We start from the raw sequence: 23,228 nt of genomic DNA, 5'->3' as shown, positions 1-23,228 counted from the left end.
TGTGCACTATGCGAATTTCATTCCGAATTTTTGCATGGAAAAAAAAAAAAGAGCGAACATAGCCAATATGCTAATTTCATGAACATAGGACGAATAGTCGAGAAATATTGCGAATTCGAATATCGCCCCTGCCGCTCATAGAGGTATAGCAGCATTATACAGATAGAGCTGGGAGGGAAGGGGTATAAATACTATATATCCTGATCCCATAGAAATAGCAGCAACAGCAGTATACAGATAGAGCTGGAGGGAAGGTGTATAACTATTGTATATCCTGATCCAATAGAGACAGCAGCAGTAGTATACAGATAGAAATGGGAGGGGAGGTATATATCTACTATATATCATGATCCTATAGCTATAACAGCAGTATACAGATACAGCTGGGAGGGGGGTGTATAACTACTATATATGCTGATCTCATAGAGATAGCAGCAGCAGTATACAGATAGAGCTTGACAGGAGTTGTTTAACTACTATATCTTCTGATCCCATAGAGATAGCAGCACTATATAGATCTGGTTGGGGGAGGGGTCTGGGATCTGCTGGAATTGATCTGATGGGTGATGATATCATCCTATAGTTAACAGGAAGTCAGCTGACCCAGAACTGACATCCTGTTCTGACCATTAAGCACTGGAAGATTCTAGCTCTGCAGGTTCAAAAAAGTCTCCCAGCATCCAGAGTAAAGAAATGGGGTCCGCTTTAGTCAGACCCTAGACCAGCCTGCCTCCAATTGTTGCACAACTACAACTCCCAGCATGCCCGGACAGCCTAAGGCTGTCCGGGCATGCTGGGAGTTGTAGTTTTGCAACAAGACTTAAGCTCTTTTTCGTGATGTTCTTAATTTTCTTCTGTACTTTAGATACATTTGTGTATTTTTATACAGCGCCGTAAAGCTTCCTCTAAGAGTAATGAGAGCGAAGCCTCCAATTAGCGGGGATACATGTATCATCTCTCTGCGCTATGTCAACCATCTTTAATTTCATTACTGACATAGAGATGGCTTTATCTGTCACTGTTAATCAGGGCGACTCGCTGATGCTGCCCAGACTAATAGAATGAGCTTTGCACGTCGACTGTCGTAACACAGGGAAACAAATGGCCGCGACCTCTGGCGGGGAACGAATGACTAAGATGGATAATATAGTCCGGGCTGTACTAGAGGGACTCGTAGTCTTCCAACATTTTACTCCTATCCTGCTGGGGGTTGTAGTTTAAAAAAAAAAAAAAATAATAATAATAATAATGATAATAAATAAATAAACACAGTACTAACATCTCATAGGTATGTATATGCCCAACTATTCTTCATATCAGCAGAGTGATAACTAAGGTAGATCTGTACACTATTGTTAAAGGGGTACTCCGGTGGAAAATTTTATTTATTTATTTTTTTTTTAAATCAATTTGTTCCTGGAGCCAGAAAGTGAAACAGATTTGTAAGTTACTTCTATAAAAAAAAATCTTTATCCTTCCAGTACTTTTTAGCAGCTGTATACTACAGAGGAAATTATTTTCTTTTTTAATTTCTTTTTTATCTTCTCCACAGTGCTCTCTGCTGACACCTGATGCCCGTATCAGGAACTGTCCGGAGCAGGAGAAAATCCTCATAGCAAACCTATGCTGCTCTGGACAGTTCCTGACACGGACAGAGGTGTTGGCAGATAGCGTTGTGGACCAGACAAAAAATAAATTCAAAAAGAAAGAATTTCCTCTGTAGCATCCAGCTGCTAATAAGTACTGGAAGGATAAAGATTTTTTAATAGAAGTCATTTACAAATCTGTTCAACTTTCTGGCACTAGTTCATTTAAAAAAAAAAAAAAAAGTTTTCCACTGGAGTACCCCTTTAATACAACATAATATAAAGGGAAAGAAGGAGGCGTCCAGCACTTGGCAACGCTAAAAACGATAGCTTTATTCTTCACAGTTTAGACACACAATGCTGCGGTAAGGACAACAGTGACGCGTTTCAGGTGGACATGTTCCGCTGAAACGCGTCACTGTTGTCCTTACCGCAGCATTGTGTGTCTAAACTGTGAAGAATAAAGCTATCGTTTTTAGCGTTGCCAAGTGCTGGACGCCTCCTTCTTTCCCTATTGACGAGTACGTGTTGGTCCACATGTGTCCGAGACACGGCGGTGCATGGTGGTGAGCTGGACATACCTGCTTCTTCTATTGAACATATTATATAGTATCAGTCCTACAATCTTTACAACATATACAGTTGTATTATTTCTAGTTACTTTTATTTGTTTTGTTTCTTATGTTTTTTTTTTTTATATACTCCAGAAAATCTAAGCAAATTTTTGTTGACAGTTCAGATGGTATTTTTATTCTTTTTTTTTCATACGCACCTGCCCGGAATGGGCTGTTGGTCTGATTGTTGGCTAAACTGTGTATCTTTATCTCCTTTGCATAAGCATGCTCAACTGAGATGAGCATGCATGCATTATCAGTAAGAAGAGAGCTGCTGCCAGACAACTCTAGCAGCTGCTTTACTTTAAAAGTTTAAATCTAACATCCCAGATCCATGCTTTCCCTGCTGTCAGAGGATAGTCGGGAGCCCCCCCCCCCCCCATATATTTTATCAGTGGTGTCCAAGTCATGGCCCTCCAGCTGTTGCAAAACTAAAACTCCCAGCATGCCTGGACAGCCAACAGCTCCATCCTGTTGCTCACTTGGTTTTTCATCCTATGCTTTGAAGGTGGGGTGGCTCTATCCTGTATGAATGATAGCCTTATACCTATCCCTATCTTATATGAAGGATAGCCTTATACCTATCTCTATCTTATATGAAGGATAGCCTTATACCTTTCCCTATCTTATATGAAGGATACCCTTATACCTATCCCTATCTTATATGAAGGATAGCCTTATACCTATCCCTATCTTATATGAAGGATAGCCTTATACCTATCTCTATCTTATATGAAGGATAGCCTTATACCTATCTCTATCTTATATGAAGGATAGCCTTATACCTTTCTCTATCTTATATGAATGATAGCCTTATACCTATCCATATCTTATATGAAGGATAGCCTTATACCTATCTCTATCTTATATGAAGGATAGCCTTATACCTATCCCTATCTTATATGAAGGATAGCCTTATACCTATCTCTATCTTATATGAATGATAGCCTTATACCTATCCATATCTTATATGAAGGATAGCCTTATACCTATCCCTATCTTATATGAAGGATAGCCTTATACCTTTCTCTATCTTATATGAATGATAGCCTTATACCTATCCAGATCTTATATGAAGGATAGCCTTATACCTATCCCTATCTTATATGAAGGATAGCCTTATACCTTTCCCTATCTTATATGAATGATAGCCTTATACCTATCCATATCTTATATGAAGGATAGCCTTATACCTATCTCTATCTTATATGAAGGATAGCCTTATACCTATCTCTATCTTATATGAATGATAGCCTTATACCTATCCATATCTTATATGAAGGATAGCCTTATATCTATCCATATCTTATATGAAGGATAGTCTTATGCCTATCCATATCTTATATGAAGGAAAGCCTTATACCTATCCCTATCTTATATGAAGGATAGCCTTATACCTATCCCTATCTTATATGAAGGATAGTCTTATGCCTATCCCTATCTTATATGAAGGATAGTCTTATACCTATCCCTATCTTATTTGAAGGATAGTCTTATGCCTATCACTATCTTATATGAAGGATAGTCTTATGCTTATCCCTATCTTATATGAAGGATAGCCTTATATGAAGGACAGCATTATGCTTATCCCATGCTTGCTTATTTGCGTCACTGAATTTGCAGCTACCACTTCTGCAGGAAGGCTATTCCATGCATCTACTTCTCTCTCAGTAAAGTAATACTTCCTCATATTACTGTGTAAACTCTTGTGGGAGTTTTTCTTCTTTTTAAATCTCCTCTCCTCCTTTACCGTGTTGATTCCCTTTATGTATCTAAAAGTTTCTATCATATCCCCTCTGTCTCTTCTTTCTTCTATACATGTTAAGGTCCTTTAATTATAACTAGTAAGTTTTATCCTGCAACCCATGTCCTAGTTTAGTATCTTCTCTGAACTCCCTCTAAAATATCTATATCCTTTTGGAGATACGGCCTCCAGTACTGCACACAATACTCCATGTGAGGTCTCACCAGTGTTTCCTATATACCCATGAGCACTTCCCTCTCTACAGCTAATACCTCTCCCTATACATCCATGAGCACTTCCCTCTTTCTACTGCTAACACCTCTCCCTATACACGCATGAGTACTTTTCTCTCTTCTTCTAATTCCTCCCTATACATCCAAGCATTCTGCTAGCATTTCCTGCTGCTCTATTACATTGTCTTCCTACCTTTTAAGTCTTCTGAAATAATTACTCCTAAATCCCTTTCCTCAGATACTGAGGTCAGGGCTGTATCACATAGTCTATATTCTGCCCGAGGGTTTTTACGCCCAGGTGCAATATCTTGCACTTATCCACATTAAATTTCAGTTGCCAGAGTTCTGACCATTCTTCCAGTTTGCCTATATCCTTTTCCATTTGGTGGATCCCTCCAGGAGCATCATCCCTGTTACATATATTTGTGTCATCCGCAAAAAGACCAATACCTGACCATCAAACCTTCTGCAGTGTCACTGATAAAGATATAACACAAAATTGGTCCCAGTACAGATCCCTGAGGTCCCCACTGGTGACAAGACCTTGCTCCGAATATTCTCCATTGCCTACAACCCTCTGTTGTCTGTCACTCAGCTACTGCCTAATCCACTCAACAATATGGGAGTCCAAGCTCAATGACTGTAGTTTATTGATAAGTCTTCTATGTGGGACAGTGTCAAAAGCCTTACTAAAATCTAGATATGCAATGTCTACTGCCCCTCCGCCATCTATTATAATAGTCACCCAATAAAAAATCTTCACTCTACTTGATGACTCTTCCTCCTTGAGTCTTCTGTGCTGGGTCTCTTCATGCAATCACTTCAGGCTGCTCTGTAACCCACTCCTCCCTTTTATTGCATGCTGCAGTCTGATAGGACGGGAGTGAGCACAGAGGAGTACTAGTCCTACCCTCACTTTCTGGACATTGTCCCAGCCTGTGCTTCAGCTGGGACAAAGAGGATGCTGCAGCCGGACAGGATTATGTTCGGGATGGGATGGTATGGGGACCCCTAGTGGTCTTTTTTATAAACCACATGAAAAGGAATTAAATGTCTTTTTTTATGACGTATAATAGTAAAGATAATGTTTTGCCAAGATGTACAACATATAAAAAGTTTTGGAATCTGACAGTTTCCATTAAAAGGGTAGGTCTAGTTTAAAAATATATTTATTTTTGCTATGGGCAACTGGTCAACTTTTCCTCTGCACAGGTTTTGGTGATCTCCCCAATAACTTTTTCACACAAGGAACGGATCGTACATTTGTCGTTGCATATTGGGAACAGAAGTAAACTTCGAGATCACCGCCCGGTTTCTAAAACACCAAGTTCTGTGAAGTCAGTCGTTCACCACAAGTACAAGCAGTGCAACTATGGAACTCTCTGCCTGAGGAGGTGGTCATGGTGAACTTGGTAAAATAATTTAAAAGGGGTCTGGATGCATTTTTGGAGAATAATAACATCACTGGTTATGTATACTAGATTTATAGGGACAGAACGTTGATCCATGGATTTAATCTGATGCCATATTTGGAGTCGGGAAGGATTTTTTACCTCTAGAATGAGGGTTTTTTGCCTTCCCCTGGATCAACCCAGTAGGGACTCATTAGGGATATAGGTTGAACTTGATGGATTCTGGTCTTTTTTCAACCTTATGAACAATGGGGGAGATTTATCAAAATCTGTCCAGAGGGAACATTGCTGAGTTGCCCATAGCAACCAATCAGATCACTTCTTTCATTTTTAACAAGGCCTCTGCAAAATGAAAGTAGCAATCTGAATGGTTGCTATGGGCAACTGGGCAACTTTTCCTCAGAACAGGTTTTGATAAATCTCCCCCTATGTTACTGTGGTGTCTCTGTACCGCATCCTATAAGGTACCTGTATAGAGGTCCCCATAGCCAGAGTCCCTAGGACGTCGGGGTCCTTCTTATCTAGTCCGCCCCTTGTCACCTCTCATCTAGGTATTAGTTATCTAACAGTTTATTTAGGATTTATATAAATATAATTGGTTAATTACCTGTACGGAGCGTAGCAGGACCTGCGGGTCACGTGATCAGGTAAACTCTATGGTTTATGGTTCAAGGACCTTTGGGAGGAAGTCAGGTGATCACCCACCATGCTTTGTAACAGTGAGTGACAGCTGATTGGACCGATCCAAAACGGCTCAGCCCCTGCCCATATAAGGGAGCTGCAGCCATTAATCTCTCTTGTTCCTGCGCAGCCAAGCAAGCAGCATCTCTTTGCTTGTGGGCTGTTGTTAGAGAAGGATCTGCGCTGCTGCCATCAGTGAGTTTAGGCCCGAGCCTTGCAGCGATGGCTGATATCTTCTAAAACTGTGAGTGTAATCAATCCCTAGCACTCTGCAAGATCACCGGACCATATCTATCCCCTAAATCCGGACGGATCTTTGCAAAATACCCTACATTTAGAGACTTATATCAACAGTCAAGGTCCGCAACAATTGTCAGTCACTGAAGTGTATGGAGACTGTATTAAAGAGACTGTTACTGTTCATTGGATGTACCGGAAGCCTTTAAGTAAAGTTTATTCAAGTTCAAATTCAACTACCTTGTGGACCTTCAGTCATTTCATGTACCTATCGTTACTGGGAAGGGCGGTGATAGGCCGGAGAATTACCTCAGCATACTAGCCCTCAGCCTGGCGTCACGAACAATAGGGTTAACCTTAACCCCTGATATACTGAAGCAATACCCTAACTACACTATCCCTACCCCAGAGGCCTACCACATTACTAAGTAGCAAAGGTCTGTTTTCAGTTTTCGTTCTCCCTCCTTCTCTTACGTTTTGTGCAACTTCCCCTACCCCTGCCCAAAAAAATGTAACCTTCACCGCATCGAGTGTTCACAACACAAGACACCCTCTTCAAAGAACGAAATAAAAATTCACTTCCTCTGCCTGTGGATATTGCATCTTAGTCCCGGTCTTACGCGCCGATACCGCAACTAATGACACGGTCATGCCTATGGGACAATTTTATGCCGATTATTTTCTTAATTTTCTGAGACAGAGCTCCGAATCTCCCCCGATTCCCTTTACATTGTCATAGAGTTACACAATAGAACTTGTCTATAGGGAGAACTTAGGCCAGTGTTTCCCAACCAGGGTGCCTCCAGCTGTTGCAAAATTACAACTCTCAGCATGCCCGGACAGCCATTGGCTGTCCAGGCATGTTGGGAGTTGTAGTTTTGCAACAGCTGGAGGCACCCTGGTTGGGAAACACTGGCTACTCCCGACCATGTTGGATGCACAAAGAATTTCTGAAATGACTGTAATGCAGCCTACATTTCCCATGAATGCTCTGGCTTTGGGTGGGGTTTTTGATCACTCCACCTGGTCATCTCATCAGGCTGCCAGTGCTTGACAGCCCCCAGGTGAAGTGATTTGACCTATAATCCCAACTGAGGTGTTTTATGAAGATTTGAAGGATTACTCCGCTCCCCAGCGTCTGGAACATGGAGTCCCGAGCCCTGCGTGCAGGCTTCCGTGTTCATGCCCGCCCCCTCATGACGTTACGGCCTGCCCCCTCAATAAAAGTCTATGGGAAGGGGGCGCGACGGCCGTCACGCTCCCTCCCATAGACTTGCATTGAGGGGGCGAGACGTGACGTCACATGACGGGGCGTAACGTCACGAGGGGGCGGGCGTGAAAATGGAAGCCCGCACACAGTGTTTGGAACTCTGGGTAGCGGAGTAACCCTTTAAAGCTTTTAGGCTTTGCTGACACGTTGAATATTTTGGAGCATTTTTACAGAATTTTAGCTGTTTTTCCAGCAATTTTCCATAATTCATAATCATGGTAAAAATTACACCTTTTACCATATTTTACACAATAGCAGTACACTATCTCAAATTTTTCACCATCATTTGGGGAAAATCACAGTGGAAGCAGAAAAAAAGCTGCAAGAAATGCAGGTGTATAACTACCATATATCCCGGCCCCATAGAGATAGCAGCAGCATACAGATAGAGCTGGAGAGGAAATGTATTGCTGCAATATATCCTGATCCCATGGAGCTAGAGGAGAGGTGTATAACTACTATAAATCCTGATCCCTTAGCGACAGCAGCAGCAGTATACAGATAGAGCTGGAGGGGATATGCATAATTACTATATATCCTGATCCCATTGAGATAACTGCAGTATACAGATAGAGCCGGAGCAGAAGTGTATAACTACTATAAATCATGATCCCATGGAGATAGCAGTTGTAGTATACAGATAGAGCTGGAGGGGAGATGTATAACTACTATATATCCTGACCCAATAGAAATAGTTGCAGCATACAGATATAGTTGGAGGGGAGATGTATAACTTCTATATATCCCGACCCCATAGAGATAGCAGCAGCATACAGCTAGAGCTGGAGGGGAGATGTATAACTGAAATATATCCTGATCCTATAAATATAGAATAATAAAACATATAGATGCATCTGCACTGATCAGAATGTTCCCAAAGTAGATGAATAGAATTTTCTTTTTCTCTTTAGAGGATACCGTGTATTGTTATACTGCTGTGTATTTCACTGGGTGTGATTCAGACTGGCTACTAAATCTGTTGGCATGCATTGAGTATTGAGGTCACTGGGGCCCCTACCACTGCTATGAAGCAATAGGTCATCATTTATTTTTGCAATTGTGCCAAATTGGAGCAATGATAATAATTTTTTTGTTTTGTTGACACTTTTTTTCCCTTTCTTTGTTTTTGATTTCTGAAATAATACATAGTTAAATGACTGAACTATTAAATCACAGCTGATTCACTGGTACATTACTTTATGAGGATGAGATATGAGGTCAGGATATGAGGATGGGATATGAGGTCAGGATATGAGGTAGGGATATGGGGTTGGGATATGAGGTCAGAATACGAGGACGGAATACGAGGACGGAATACGAGGACGGGATACGAAGACGGGATATGAGGATGGGATACGAGGACGGCATACGATGACGGGATACGATGACGGGATACGATGACGGGATATGAGGACGGGATATGAGGACGGGATATGAGGACGGGATATGAGGACGGGATATGAGGACGGGATATGAGGACGGGATATGAGGACGGGACACGAGGACGGGACACGAGGTCGGGATATGAGGACGGGATATGAGGACGGGATACGAAAATGGGATACGAGGACTGGATATGAGGATGGGATATGAGGACGGGATATGAGGTCGGGATATGAGTTCAGGATATGAGTTCAGGATATGAGGACGGGATATGTGGACAGATTTGAGGATGGGATATGTGATCGGGATATGCGGTCGGGATATGAGGTTGGAATATGAGGACGAAATACAAGGACGGAATACGAGGACGGAATACAAGGACGGGATACGAAGATGGGCTACGAAACGGGATATGAGGAAGGGATAAGAGGACAGGATTTGAAGATGGGATATGAGGACAGGATATGAGGTCGGGATATGAGGTCGAGATATGAGGTCGAGATATGAGGACGAGATAAGAGGAAGGGATATGAGCGTCATTATTGCTTTTCCTCTCCCACAAGTTTAGTTAGGTCGATTGGGCAACGCCGAGTACTCAGCTAGTTAGCTATATTCCTGGGGGGGGGGGGAGTTCTGTGTGTAGGTACTAAACTTTGACTAAAACTTTCATGCAACGTTTATTTTTTTTTTTTTTTTATTCAAGTCTTAAAGGATTTACAGACTCTTGTTGCAGAACCTTTTGGCTTCTTTGGGGCGCTGAAGAATTCAACAGTGAATTTAAATGAGTTTCTTTAAGTAGATGGGTCAGATGTCTATTATCAATACAGTGGTGCTCTATGGGATTTTTAATTAAAGCCAACAGCAGATTAGTCAGAAGCCTTAATTTAAAATGCATATTGTAAGAAAAGTCAGAAGTTGTATTTAATTTTAATTAATTTTTTTCAATTTTATTTTTTTAGATGTAGAAGACAGAGGTAGCTCAGGTTCCTGGGGGAGCAGTGCACATCCGAGCCCGTCCCGAGTAAGTACAAACATTGTCTCGATCACTCAGGCCTATGGAAAATCATACTCATGATGTATAAAAGTATCCATTGTGTTTGACGTCAATGTTCTGTCTATTTGCAAAATCCATATTTAGTTTATTGTTTTATATTATATTTAAATTTTTTTGATTCTGGGGTCAGTGATACAGTGATTTCTTCTGAATCTGCCTTCTTCTGGATCAACATGATGGAATAAAACATGGCTGCTTTCTCCCAACAGCACCACATCTCTATAGGTCGTGTCTAGCATTCCAGCTCAGCTCCATTGAAGTAAACGGGTCTGAGCTGTAATACCACAGAGCACCTGTGAACAGGTGTGGCAATTTTACTCCGAGAAAGCGGCCATGTTTTTCTTCTTTATTACACCTTTAAAGGGGTACTCCACTACCCCAGCTTTTGGAACATTTTATTCCGAACGCAGGGTGCGGGCTGCGGGGGGTTGTGATGTCATGGACACACCCCTTGTGGCACCATGCCTCTCCCCTCAATGCATGTCTATGGGAGGGGGCGTGGCCCCCTCCCATAGACTTGCATTGAAGGGGCGTGGCATGGTGTTACGTTACGTTATGTTACGACCCCCGCAGCCTGCACCCAGCGTTCGGAACAAAATTTTCTGAACGCTAGGGCAGTGGAGTACCCCTTTTTTTAAAAATGCACACAAATAAAAATGTCCAATCCTCAAAATTAGAAAAGAAAGTCTGGCTATAAAAAGTAACATATGAGTAAATGATTATATTACTGTGTCATGGAGGGATATCCCCTTAGGACCCCCCTCTGTGAGAAAGGTATTCAATCGGTCTGGCTTCAAGGAGAACGCCAGCTCCATGTGGCGCAGAATACAAAAGGAATGGAGATCAGATAAAATCAAGGTAGTTTATTTCCCAAGATGCAACGCGTTTCGCTGCGGGAAAGCAGCTTCATCAGGCATGATGCCTGATGAAGCTGCTTTCCCGCCGCAAAATGCGTTGCATCTTGGGAAATAAACTACCTCTATTTTATCTGATCTCCATTCCTTTTGTATCCTGCGCCATGTAGAGGCGGCGTTCTCCTTGAAACCAGACCAATTGAATACCTTGCCTAGCCGGAGGGCTGCGGATACACTACCTCTTGATGCGGATACACTACCTCTTACCATTGTTGTGTATGACGTTACACAACCAAATCTGATGAACTGCTGTCTTATTAAATTTTTATACTGAGTATCTCTCTTTTATCACACCAAGAAGCACTCTCCCTTTTCTCCCTTTAGACCTCTGTGAGAAAGTATGGAGGGTTGCTATATAATCTTTCTCCCTGACGGACTCAGTCCACCTATATGTTATATGACTAATCGTTGATATGTAGAAGACCCATATAAGTTAGAAGATATTGAACACACTGCCCCAGTGCATCATGGTTTTAAAGGGTCTGCTTTTTTTCTAGACACAGCACCACACCTGTCCATGCAGGGTATTGCAGCTTGGCTCTATTAAAGTGAAGTGTACTGTAAATTGATGCAGATGTTTAATTTATCTGTATAAAGGATCTATAGCACTGGTTATAGTAAGAGCTGCAGCTCCTTTACAGTCTATGACCTCAGTTTGGTGAAAAGGGAATCCTGCTACATACCGACATAGCCAACGTCAAACGCATTGTGACTGCATGACATCATGATTCCAGATGGGTGTGATACAGACCTGGCGATACACGCAGTTCTGGGTGCGTTGCTGCTCACTACATTACTTTACCTACAGGAGCTGGGAGTATAGCAATGGACATGAGTTCCTACTCCTGTATGTACTTTTTCAACTCTACCAAATTGTAGCATGTCACAGAAACAGAGTAGCATGCCACATGTGGCTACATCTGTAGATACAACATAGCCCCAGTCATGTGATCATCGCTGGGCAGGAGAACTAATGAAGGCATGCAGTACCTTTGGTTCAGTGAGGGTCTATGAGGCTGGAACCCTACCAGTCCTATTGGTAAGATGTATTCTAATGATATGCAGTATTGTAAATACAGAGCTTCTATCATCTGATTTTATACAATATTTTAATGCAAGTCTTTGAAGGAAGAAGTCGGATTGTACATTAAAATTCCCCAATGGATCATTGATCAGGAGGTTAATGGTGGTACATATCGAAAGATTACTGCACCACGTGCAAGTGAGGTCATGTGAGACCCCATTAATGCCTGACCTCACTAATGCTCTTGTGGCTTAACGATCACAGCCACATGTTATATAGTTGAGTATCACAGGTAGCAACAGGAACCCAATAGAAAGCCACTTAGTGAATGAGTTGCCCCATCTAGACAATCCCTTTTCATGTGCTGTATGAGCAGATGACCATTTTAGAAAGTGCCCCCGACCATGGAACCCCACTTTACTAACCAAAACAGAGAGCTAAGTGTCTTTAGTCCCTTTCAAGCCACAGCGTTGGACTCAAGCTATCATTTGCCCAAATACAGTATAAGTCAATCTAAGTTCTTTTCTATCATATTACTATGGTGTTCTCCATAGCAATAAATTCAACACAATTGGTACAAAATTGTGCAATGCACAATACATCTAGAAGTTCTAAAAGGAATTTAGTGCCTTCAATCTCTTTCGAGACATAGTGTTGGACCCGTGCCCTGTAGAGTTAATGGGACATAGTATGGAATGTGGAGTTTGGTTCTATAAGTTTTAGAATACATGCAGTCAAACGGCCATTCAGCGAAGCAGAAATCTTATAGGAAAGCAGCCTGCTTGTTCGGGCAGAACTTCAGGGGTCATCGTGAAATGACTGTATTTTGTGTTTTCCTAAAGGCACACATGACATATGGTTGCTTTGAGTCAAACCATAAGTCTGGGTTCTGTTATGACTTCCTTTGATCTTGTGATAGCATCTGATACCTGCCCACTCATTTTTACTTGTAACAGTAGTTTAGAAGAAAATGGAGAAAAAAAAAAAACCTCCACGCCATATCTCATTGATGTGACATCTGTGTTGTAGCATTCAGGAGCATCAGTCATGCAGAGCCGTGCATTCATAATACAGATTATCTTCTGAAGATGCAGTCCTACATGAAAGCACAAGGCTAGAAACATACGAATAAAATAAGTCATGTTTATAATAGCCAGGAATCCAATGATCTGCTATAGAAGACCCTCTATAACTCTTATTTATGTTATCTCGTTGATCTACCTATTAAAATGTGTGGTAGATTTCTGTCAATGTACATGTGATTTCTATGGTGGAAGGAGGGTTGGTTGACTGGATACCATTGGTGCCACTTCTCTTAGTTTCAAAAATGGAAGGCTGTGAGGGTCTACAGGTGCCCAAGCACGAAAGATTGTTTCGGTCCAGCTGTATTTCCCACCCAATTGGAATACTATGTTCAGTCCAACAAGAAAAAGCTATCCTTTATATCAATCACATTTGCAATGAGATGTTAGATACAAATAACATCTCCTTGTATGACCTTTATGTAACGAAAAACCTACCCTTAATCCATCCCTGCCCTTCTTTTGTTTTGGAGACTATGACCTAAACATAGAGGGAAGACTTGTCGTAATAGACTAGGATTCCTTGGTCCCACCAGGGGAAATGATTTAGAGGGCCCACCCTGCAGCTATACAGAATAAGCACTATACATGTTCTTATTCGATTTTATCACAAACTCTCCATTCTATATAGGTATATTATGAAGAAGGACTTGAAGTTTACACAATAACCTAAAAAGTTGAAGTAGGGGTCCTGAGGACTTTTAGCTTTAGATCTAATTGTCCTGGACACAGGTCTGGACTGGGCCCACTAGAGTAGTAGAAGATCCTCCTTCAAATCCAGTTGTCTTCTGCTGGATTCAAGGCTAAACTGGCCCACTAGAGTAGAAGAGGACTTTCCAATGGGTTCAAAAACATGTGTTCAGGTCTCATTACCAACTGGATTTACTGCCAATATAATACCACTTATGCCATATAATGAGGAATAGCGGGGTGGCACCACCAAGTAGGTACAAATTACAGCCCAATGATGGTAAAAATTACCTAGTGAGTGGGATAGAGCCGAGAAAAACTAATAGGGGTGCACATCAAATATAGAAAAAAAGCTTTCATTTAATAGAGCACAAAGTAGAAACTTCAATGGCACTCACCTATTAAAATGTAAACTTTATTCTTTCATAAGAATGTGTCTTGCATTGTTTTTTTTTATCCAGCTCTGAAACTTCTGTTCTAGAAAATGTGAAAAAAAAACTGACAACAACTGATATACTTTTGCATCAGTTTTTGCATTGTCTATATATGAGGACCCAGAGTAACTGTAACCAAAGCTAATGCCAACTGTAACTAATAGAAGTATATATTAATTAATCTGAAGGGGTATATATTCATGAATCTGCAGTCCACAAAATAAGTACTTACTGGGTGCAAGAAAGGTTCATTGACCAGAAATACAATTGTTGTTATAGGCCAAAAGTTGGCGAACCAGCCAGGATGTGGTAAACAGGAGTTGCATGATACTAATGGAACTGGGTCTTTAGGTCTAATTTATAAACAACAATGATATTCAGCCTTAAAGGGGTACTCCCATGGAAAAAAAAAATTAATCAACTGGTGCCAGAAAGTTAAACATATTTGTAAATCACTTCTATTAAAAAAAAAAACTTAGTCCTTCCAGTACTTTATAGGGGCTGTATACTAAAGAGAAATCCAAAAAAGAAATGCCTTTCCTCTGATGTCATGACCACAGTGCTCTCTCCTGACCTCTGCTGTCCATTTTAGGAACTGTCCAGAGAAGCATATGGTTGCTATGGGGATTTTTTTCCTGCTCTGGACAGTTCCTAAAATGGACAGCAGAGGTCAGCAGAGAGCACTGTGGTCATGACATCAGAGGAAATGCATTTCTTTTGTGGATTTCTCTTTAGTATACAGCCCCTAATAAGTACTGGAAGGATTAAGATTTTTTAATAGAAGGGATTTACAAATCTGTTTAACTTTCTGGCACCAGTTGATTAAAAAAAAAGTTTTCCATGGTAGTACCCCTTTAAAAGTTCTATTAATATGTATTGTTGAGTATCATAGATCAAAGGTAACTCTCTTTGCCCTTTATTCCTGCCATAAGGTTGTACTCATTCCTCAATGTTGCCTGGACATCTATTGTCTTGCATCCTTAGTACATAGGTAACTGCATTTGTATTGCATGCAACCGTTCCGGTTTTTGTCATCTGCTGATGAGCTAACGTCCTTGTCCGCAACCTTCCCCCCCCCCCCCCCCCTCGTCCCTTCTGCCCGGTCTCATGATAACATTCCTCAGCGTTCCATCTTGTTCTTCCCTTTCACTTCTCATAACAACAAATGTATCTGCTCCCAAGGATGTTCTTAAAAGAGAAATTCATGGAATGAGGCAGTTAAATGTTATGGCACTACAGGGGATGCGGCTAAGCCACATTATTTACACCATCTTTCAGCAAACCTTAAAAGCTGACATTTTGTGAGGTCTGCAGGGCTCTGTGTGTAAATAATGCAGCTTTCCCTATTGACTGCCATATTACAATATGGTTAAAAAAGACATGTGGCTCCCGTCCAAGCCCACTTGCTTAAAGGGGAAATGTATCTAAAATGTATTTTCCAAGATGTCATATAAATATGTCAGAATTAAAAAAAAGCCTAGATAGTAGTTTAGACCCTCCACCGATGTTGTTGGATGACATGTTAGAAGTATTTTTAAGGGGTATTCCGGGTTTATACATCTTATCCCCTATCCAAAGGATCTCGGTGCAGCCCCAGGCATTCTGTGCCAGGCGCTGCATCCGAGACGGGATGTCACGGCCTTGACTCCTCCATTCATGTCAATGGGAGGGGGCGTGACGGAAACATGAATGGAAAGGACGTGGCTTGACGTCACTAGGGCCATGACCGCGACGTTACGTCCAGCGCCCAGCACAGCAGCGTCGGGACCCCTGCCATCATACATCTTATGCCCTATCCTTTGGATAGGGGATAAGATGCATAAACCAGGAATACCCCTTTAAGTACAGTCCCTTTTTAAGTTGTCGATCGCCATTATGGTAAATATCTAGCTTGATCGATATTATACTAGCGAAAAGTCTATTTGGTACTAATGACACTTCCTTCTTCTGCCCTTCAGAAGCTGTCATGCAGTGTGCAGGCCAGTGTCCATCCCCCCCGGAGGTGGCTGCATGTATGTTAACCCGCTTCTATATTTTGCATTGTATTATGAGACTAATGCATGAACAGTTTTGATGGCTTATATATTACCGCTGTTTTTCAATTATTCTTTTGAAAACGTTTTATTCTCTATGTACTGTACTTGTTCTGTGTGCATGTGTCTGTGTGTACTGGGTAGGAAAGTTATGAGATACAACATGTCTAAGACTGAAACTCAGGTAGTAACATCTATGAGGAACTGAGACCGTGTCAAGGACCCAAGGGGCTCAGAAATGATGCGTCCTCCTGAGAATGTTGTGTAACATTAATCTTTGATGGTATCTTATATGGCTTTACAATTATTGAGTTACATGACTCGGGTGGGGTCCTCTGTAGGCCACAGGCAATAGACAAGACTAGAGAGAGTTCCTAGAGAATTTGGCCAATTAAATGAAAGTTAAATGGCGCCTCCGCATCATCAAATAATGCTGATACAATTAATATTAACTCTATACAAACAGCTGTCCAGAACTCAAACTATTCTGTGCCCTTCCCCAAAGAGTCAGGTCTACTCCTTTATGGTAGACATAGCTCTGGCAATGGGCGAAGGAATGATTTCAACTTTTTGCACCTTGGTCATAATAATGTGCCATATAAACCTACAGCAGCATTACCCATCACTGTTATGATATAGGAAATATTAACGCTTAAAGAGTACCTATTATCAACAAAACTTTCCCTAATCCCCTCCCCATCTGTCCCCGTCTCTAACTCTTTCTATCCTAGCGTTTATTTTACTTAAAAAACACATAAAAATACCTTTTTATGTTCATCTTCGGTAGTTCAGAGAGGAGCGTCTGAGAAGGGAGGAAGTGGGTGGGTCCCGTCAGGCACGACGTCATCTGAAGCCTTGCCAGGCCGCTTCCGCCCTTCTTCCTGTTTGCTGCGATCCCTCTCAGGAGCGCACATACAGTCGGAGTGCAGGGCAGGGACGGTGTGAGGTGGATTTTTCATATCCATGCAAAAGTCGGACCGCGGTCCAACTTTTGCATGGGTTTGAAAAATCCACCTCACACCGGCTCTCCTTGTCAGCACGAGGAGCCTGAGGCACCGCTGGCCAGCAGAGTCAGGAGCGCGCCTGGCAGGGATGCGCGCATAGCGCTCGCTCCCGCTTGTCTGCTTGACAGGCAGGAGCTCCACTGAATATCAGATTTCGGACTCAGCCGCCAGGCTGGCGTGAGTCCGAAATGACCAAAAAAGGGACTCCTAGGGAGACCCCTAGTGGCCAAAAGTTTAAACACAAAAAAAACATAGAAGAATGCATTTTTTAATAGAACCCTATTAGTAAATTGTTTTATATATATAATAAACTATAAAATATTTTTTTTAAAAAATGTGATGAGAGGTACTCTTTAAAGGGGTCATCCAGGAATAGAAAAACACAGGTAATTTCTTTCCAAAACCATTCCCCGTCTGTCTCCAGGTTGGGTGTGGTTCTGCAGCTCAGTTCCATTGAAGTGAATGGTGTGACGTTGTAATGCCACACCCAAAGTGGAGACAGACAGGGAGTGGTTTTTGAAAGAAATTACCTGTTTTTTTCAATTCCTTGATAACCCCTTTAATAATAATTCTCCATAATAAGATCAAAACAAAATAAAGTGTGCTTCTTAATGTTAACTCCATTATATTCATCATTCGGTTAAACCAGTGGTCTCAAACTGCGGCCGTTCAGATGTTGCAAAACTTCAACTCCCAGCAAGACCGCACAGCCAACGGCCTTAATGTATTTAGACCCTATATCTAAATACCTTAGAAGAGACCCCTAAACTCATTCAAACCCGTTCTGAGCAGAGGTTTAGAATCCAAATGTTTCTCTACAGAGTTGTAAGCCCTGGCAATGGACCTGATGACATACAAACTTAGAGCAATATTACTCATCCCACTTAAAGTGGTACTGCTCAGCGTTTGGAACAAACTGTTCCGAATGCCGGAGTCGGCGCTGGGAGCTTGTGATTTCATGGTCACGCCCCCTCGTGATGTCACACCCGCCCCCTCAATGCAAGCCTATGGGAGGGGGCGTGATGACTATCACACCCCCTCCCATAGACTTGCATTGAGGGGCGCGGAATGCCATCATGGGGGCGTAGCTATGACATCACGAGGTCCCGGCGCCGGCTCCAGCGTTCAGAACAGTTTGTTCCAAATGCTGAGCAGCGGAGTACCCCTTTAAGGCTCCCCAAAATTCTCCTACTAGTCTCTTCATTCTCCCCCGACAAACAATGTCAGATAAGAGAAAGATTGGGCATGTAGAATTCTAACTGCCTGATCTTTTTGTTCTGAAAGAGATGAGCTGCCTCCAGAGGAGTCTGATAACAGCCTTTACCTTTACTCTCCTTAAAGAAAACTTGACTGTTTTCTTAATCCTTCCAGTACTTATCAGATGCTGTATGATCCACAGAAAGTTATTTTCTTCCAAACCTCTGTCCATATCAGGAACTGTTCAGAGCAGGAAAAAATCCCCACAGTAAACCCATCCTGCTCTTGACAGTTCCTGACATGGACAGAGGTGTCAGCAGAGAGCACTGTGGTCAGAAAGAAAAGAAATTCTAAAAGAAAAGAGCTTTTTTCTGGAGCATACAGCAGCTGATAAGTACTGGAAGAATTAAGAGTTTTATATTTAAGTAATTTACAAATCTGTTTAACTTTCTAACACAGTTGATTTTAAACAAATTGTTTTCCACCGGAGTACCCATTTAATGTGTGTGAAGGGATCGGGAGAGACTGCAGTCGACCGAACCAACTTTTATCTGACTGTTGCATGTGTATGTCTCCCTTTATGATACCCAACCACATTATATTAAAGTCACTAAAAGCTATTTGAACCAAAACGATCATTCATTGGGTAAAAGTTAACACCCAGTGTTCATTTTAGCTGACCAATGAGAGATTGTATCTATATCTGGAAAGAATTCGGTTGTGTTTGAAACTTTTGTACCATAAACTAAAGATCTTTTATAAAAATGAAAATTGTCAGTGAACAATATTCAAAATGTTCCCATAAAGATCATTCGTCCTTTGCCCGTTGTCATTGACCACGTACAATACATTTGGAAAGTCTTCAGACCCTTTTTCTACAAAACAATCACAGTTCCCCCCAATATTCTCCCCTCAATATCCCATAAAGACAAAGTAAAAATAGAATGTTAGAAATCTTTGCTAATTTATTCACAAAAGAAATACTAAAATCTTGCATTAACATAAGTATTCATACCCTTTACTCAGGACTTAGTTGAAGCCCCTTTGGCAGTGATCACAGCCTCCAGTCTTCTCGGGGATGAGGTCACAAGGTTTACACACCTGGATTTTGGGATTTTCTTTCATTCTTCTATGCAGATCCTCTCAATCCCTGTCAGGTTGGATGAGGACCATCGGTGGAAGACCTTTTCAAGTCTCTCCAGAGATGTTCCATTAGGTCAGGGCTCTGGCTGGGCCACTCAAGTTGTTCCTAAGCCGCTCCTGTGTTTTCCTGGCTGTGTGCTTAGGGGCATGGTCTTGCTGGAAGGTGAATCTACAGCCCAGTCTGAGGTCTAGAACACTCTGGATCAGGTTTTCACTAACCCCTTAACGACGCAGGAGGTATATTTACATCCTGCCCTCGGCTCCCACGATATGAAGCGTGGTCGCGCTGCGACCCCGCAACACATCGCGTCGGTCCCGGTGCTCATCAACGGCCGGGACCCGCGACTAATACCACACATTGCCGATCGCGGCAATGTGCTATTAACCCTTTAGAAGCGGCGGTCAAAGCTGACCGCCGCTTCTAAAGTGAAAGTGAAACTATCCCGACTAGTCAGTCGGGCTGTTTGGAACCGCCGCAGTGAAATCGCAGTGTCCCGAACAGCTTACAGGACACCAGGAGGGCCCTTACCTGCCTCCTCGGTGTCCGATCGACGAATGACTGCTCCGTGCCTGAGATCCATCAATGGCGTACGCGCTAAAAAATTCCAAAGTCCAAAAAAGCTTATTTTTGGTCACTTTTTATACCATTGAAACATGAATAAAAAGTGATCAAAAAGTCCGATCAAAACAAAAATCATACCGATAAAAACTTCAGATCACAGCACAAAAAATGAGTCCTCATACCGCCCTGTACGTGGAAAATTAAAAAAGTTATAGGGGTCAAAAGATGACATTTTTAAACGTATAAATTTTCCTGCATATAGTTAGGATTTTTTCAGAAGTGCGACAAAATCAAACCTATATAAATAGGGTATCATTTTAACCGTATGGACCTACAGAATAATAAGGTGTCATTTTTACCGAAATATGCACTGCGTAGAGACGGAAGCCCCCAAAAGTTACAAAATGGCGTTTTTTCTTCAATTTTGTCGCACAATGATTTATTTTTTTATTTCGCCGTGAATTTTTGGGTAAAATGACTAATGTCACTGCAAAGTAGAATTGGTGACGCAAAAAATAAGTCATCATATGGATTTTTAGGTGGAAAATTAATAGGATTATGATTTTTAAAAGGTAAGGAGGAAAAAACGAAAGTGCAAAAACTGAAAAACCCTGAGTCCTTAAGGGGTTAATATCTTTGTACTTTGCAACATTCAGCTTTCCATGAACCCTGACCAATTTCCCTGTCCCCACAGCATGATGCTCCCACCATCAGGCCAAAAAGTTATATCTTGGTAATCAGTCCTGAGAATCTTGTTAATCACAGTCTGAAAATCCTTTAGGTGCAGTTTTTTTTTATTTGCGAGCTTCAGGTGGCTTAAAGGGATACTCCACTGGAAAACATTATTTTTTTAATTTATTTAAAAATTTTAATCCTTCCAGTACTTATCAGCTGTTGTATGTTCCACAGGAAGTTATTTCCTTTTTAAATTTATTTTCTGTCTGACCACAGTGCTCTCTGCTGACTCAGGAACTGTCCAGATTAGGAGTAAATCCCCATAGCAAACCTCTCCTGCTCTGGACAGTTTCTGACATGGACAGAGGTGTCAGCAGAGAGCACTGTGGTTAGACAGAAAATGTATTTAAAAAAAGAACTTCCTGTGGAGCATACAGCAGTTAATAAGTCATGGAAGGATTAAGATTTTTAAATAGAAGTAATTTACAAATCTGTTTAACTTTCTGGCATCGGTTGATAAAAAAAAAATATATATATATATAATAATAATAATGTTTTCCAGTGGAGTACCCCTTTAAAACCCAGAGTAGTGGAGGTTGCAGTGAAAGTTGATCTTCTGGAAGTTTCTCCGATCTGTACACAGGATTCATGGCAAAGGGTCTGAATACTTATTTTCATGTGAAATTTTATTTTTTCCTTTTTATTAGATTTGCAAAAACTTCTAAAATTCTGTATACAAATTCTCATTGTGGGGTATTGAGTGCAGACTGATGCTGAAATTTTTTTTTTTTTTTGTAACATAAAATGGGAAAAAAGAATCGAAAGACTTCCCGAATGTATTGTATGAAGTAAAATGTGAATGGCTGCATTAAGAAAATGATTGTACATTAGATGAATATTCGCTCCGCTGTTTTTCTACCATCAATTTACTTATATCTAATGTGTATAGCTGCCTTATGGGTTTTCCCATTTTTGCAAAGCTATCCCCTATCCACAGAACCCCCAGTTTTACCTATGGACCCCATGTGATCTACGGAACGGGGACCAGAGTATCCCATTACAATGGAATGTTTGCTGCCACTCCATTTATTCTCTATGGGAACCACGGACACAGTTGAAATCCGTACTCAGTTATCTCCAGCAGCTCCCATAGAGCTCCCATGGAGCAGCAGCGGCAGCACACATGTACGACCAGCTGCGCCATTCTAACAGGTCACTTGTGTACTCATTCTCAAGATCGTGTGAGATGTAGGGGATTACTTTGCAAGATGGGAAACCCCTTTAAAGGAAATCTGTCATCAGTGTCACCTGAACTAACCTGTCAGCAAAGACGAATAGTGCAGGTTACACTAATGACAACAATACTTACTGTGGTTCTACCGTAATCTACCGCCGCATCTTCAGTCCCAGGGCCGACTTAGAGCATGGGCGGAGCTTAGTGATGTCACTGTAGCTGTTTGCTAGCAGAGGGACGCAGCAGAGAACAGCAGCATTGACATCACTAAGCTCCACCCATGCTCCAAGTTGGCACCGGGACGGAGGATATGGCAGAAGATTGCGGGAGAACGACAGCACAGAGCGGGACCAGGTAAGTATGGTTGTCATCAGTGTCACCTGCACTAACCTGTCAGCAAAGACTAATAGTGCAGGTTACACTAATGACAACCATACTTACTGTGGTTCTCCCGTAATCTACCGCCACATCTTCAGTCCCAGGGCTGACTTAGAGCATGGGCGGAGCTTAGTGATGTCACTGCAGCTGTTTGCTAGCAGAGGGACGCAGCAGAGAACAGCAGCATTGACGTCACTAAGCTCCACCCATGCTCCAAGCTAGCACCGGGACGGAGGATATGGCAGAAGATTGCGAGAGAACGACAGCACAGAGCGGGACCAGGTAAGTATGGTTGTCATCACTGTCACCTGCACTAGCCTGTCAGTAAAGACAAATAGTGCAGGTGACACTAATTACAATGATACTTACTGTGGTTCTACCGTAATCTACCGCCGTATCTTCAGTCCCAGGGTATACTTAGAGCATGGGTGGAGCTTAGTGAAGTCACTGCAGCTGTTTGCTAGCAGAGGGACCCAGCAAAGAACAGCAGCGTTGACGTCACTAAGCTCCACCCATGCTCCAAGTTGGCACCAGAACGGAGGATACGGCAGAAGATTGCGAGAGGACCACAGCACGGAGTGGGACCAGGTAAGTATGGTTGTCATCAATGTTACCTGCACTAACCTGTCAGTAAAGACGAATAT

The 23,228-nt window shown here is 41.9% G+C and overlaps 1 protein-coding gene across 1 annotated transcript in view; it reads left to right on the top strand.

The window, feature by feature from the left end:
* The window catches only part of TCF4 (transcription factor 4), a gene marked incomplete in the record, with an annotated part of 501,923 nt that overhangs the window by 104,989 nt on the left and 373,706 nt on the right, over positions 1–23,228 (top strand). The window contains 2 exon segments of the mRNA XM_056544897.1: positions 10,120–10,181; positions 16,317–16,370. Coding sequence (XP_056400872.1) covers positions 10,120–10,181; positions 16,317–16,370 — 116 coding nt within the window.

The sequence above is a fragment of the Hyla sarda genome, chromosome 1 (genome assembly GCF_029499605.1).
Source record: "Hyla sarda isolate aHylSar1 chromosome 1, aHylSar1.hap1, whole genome shotgun sequence".
NCBI lineage: Eukaryota > Metazoa > Chordata > Amphibia > Anura > Hylidae > Hyla > Hyla sarda.
The sequence above is the reverse complement of the archived record's forward strand: the minus strand, read 5'-3'. Positions and strand labels throughout refer to the sequence as shown.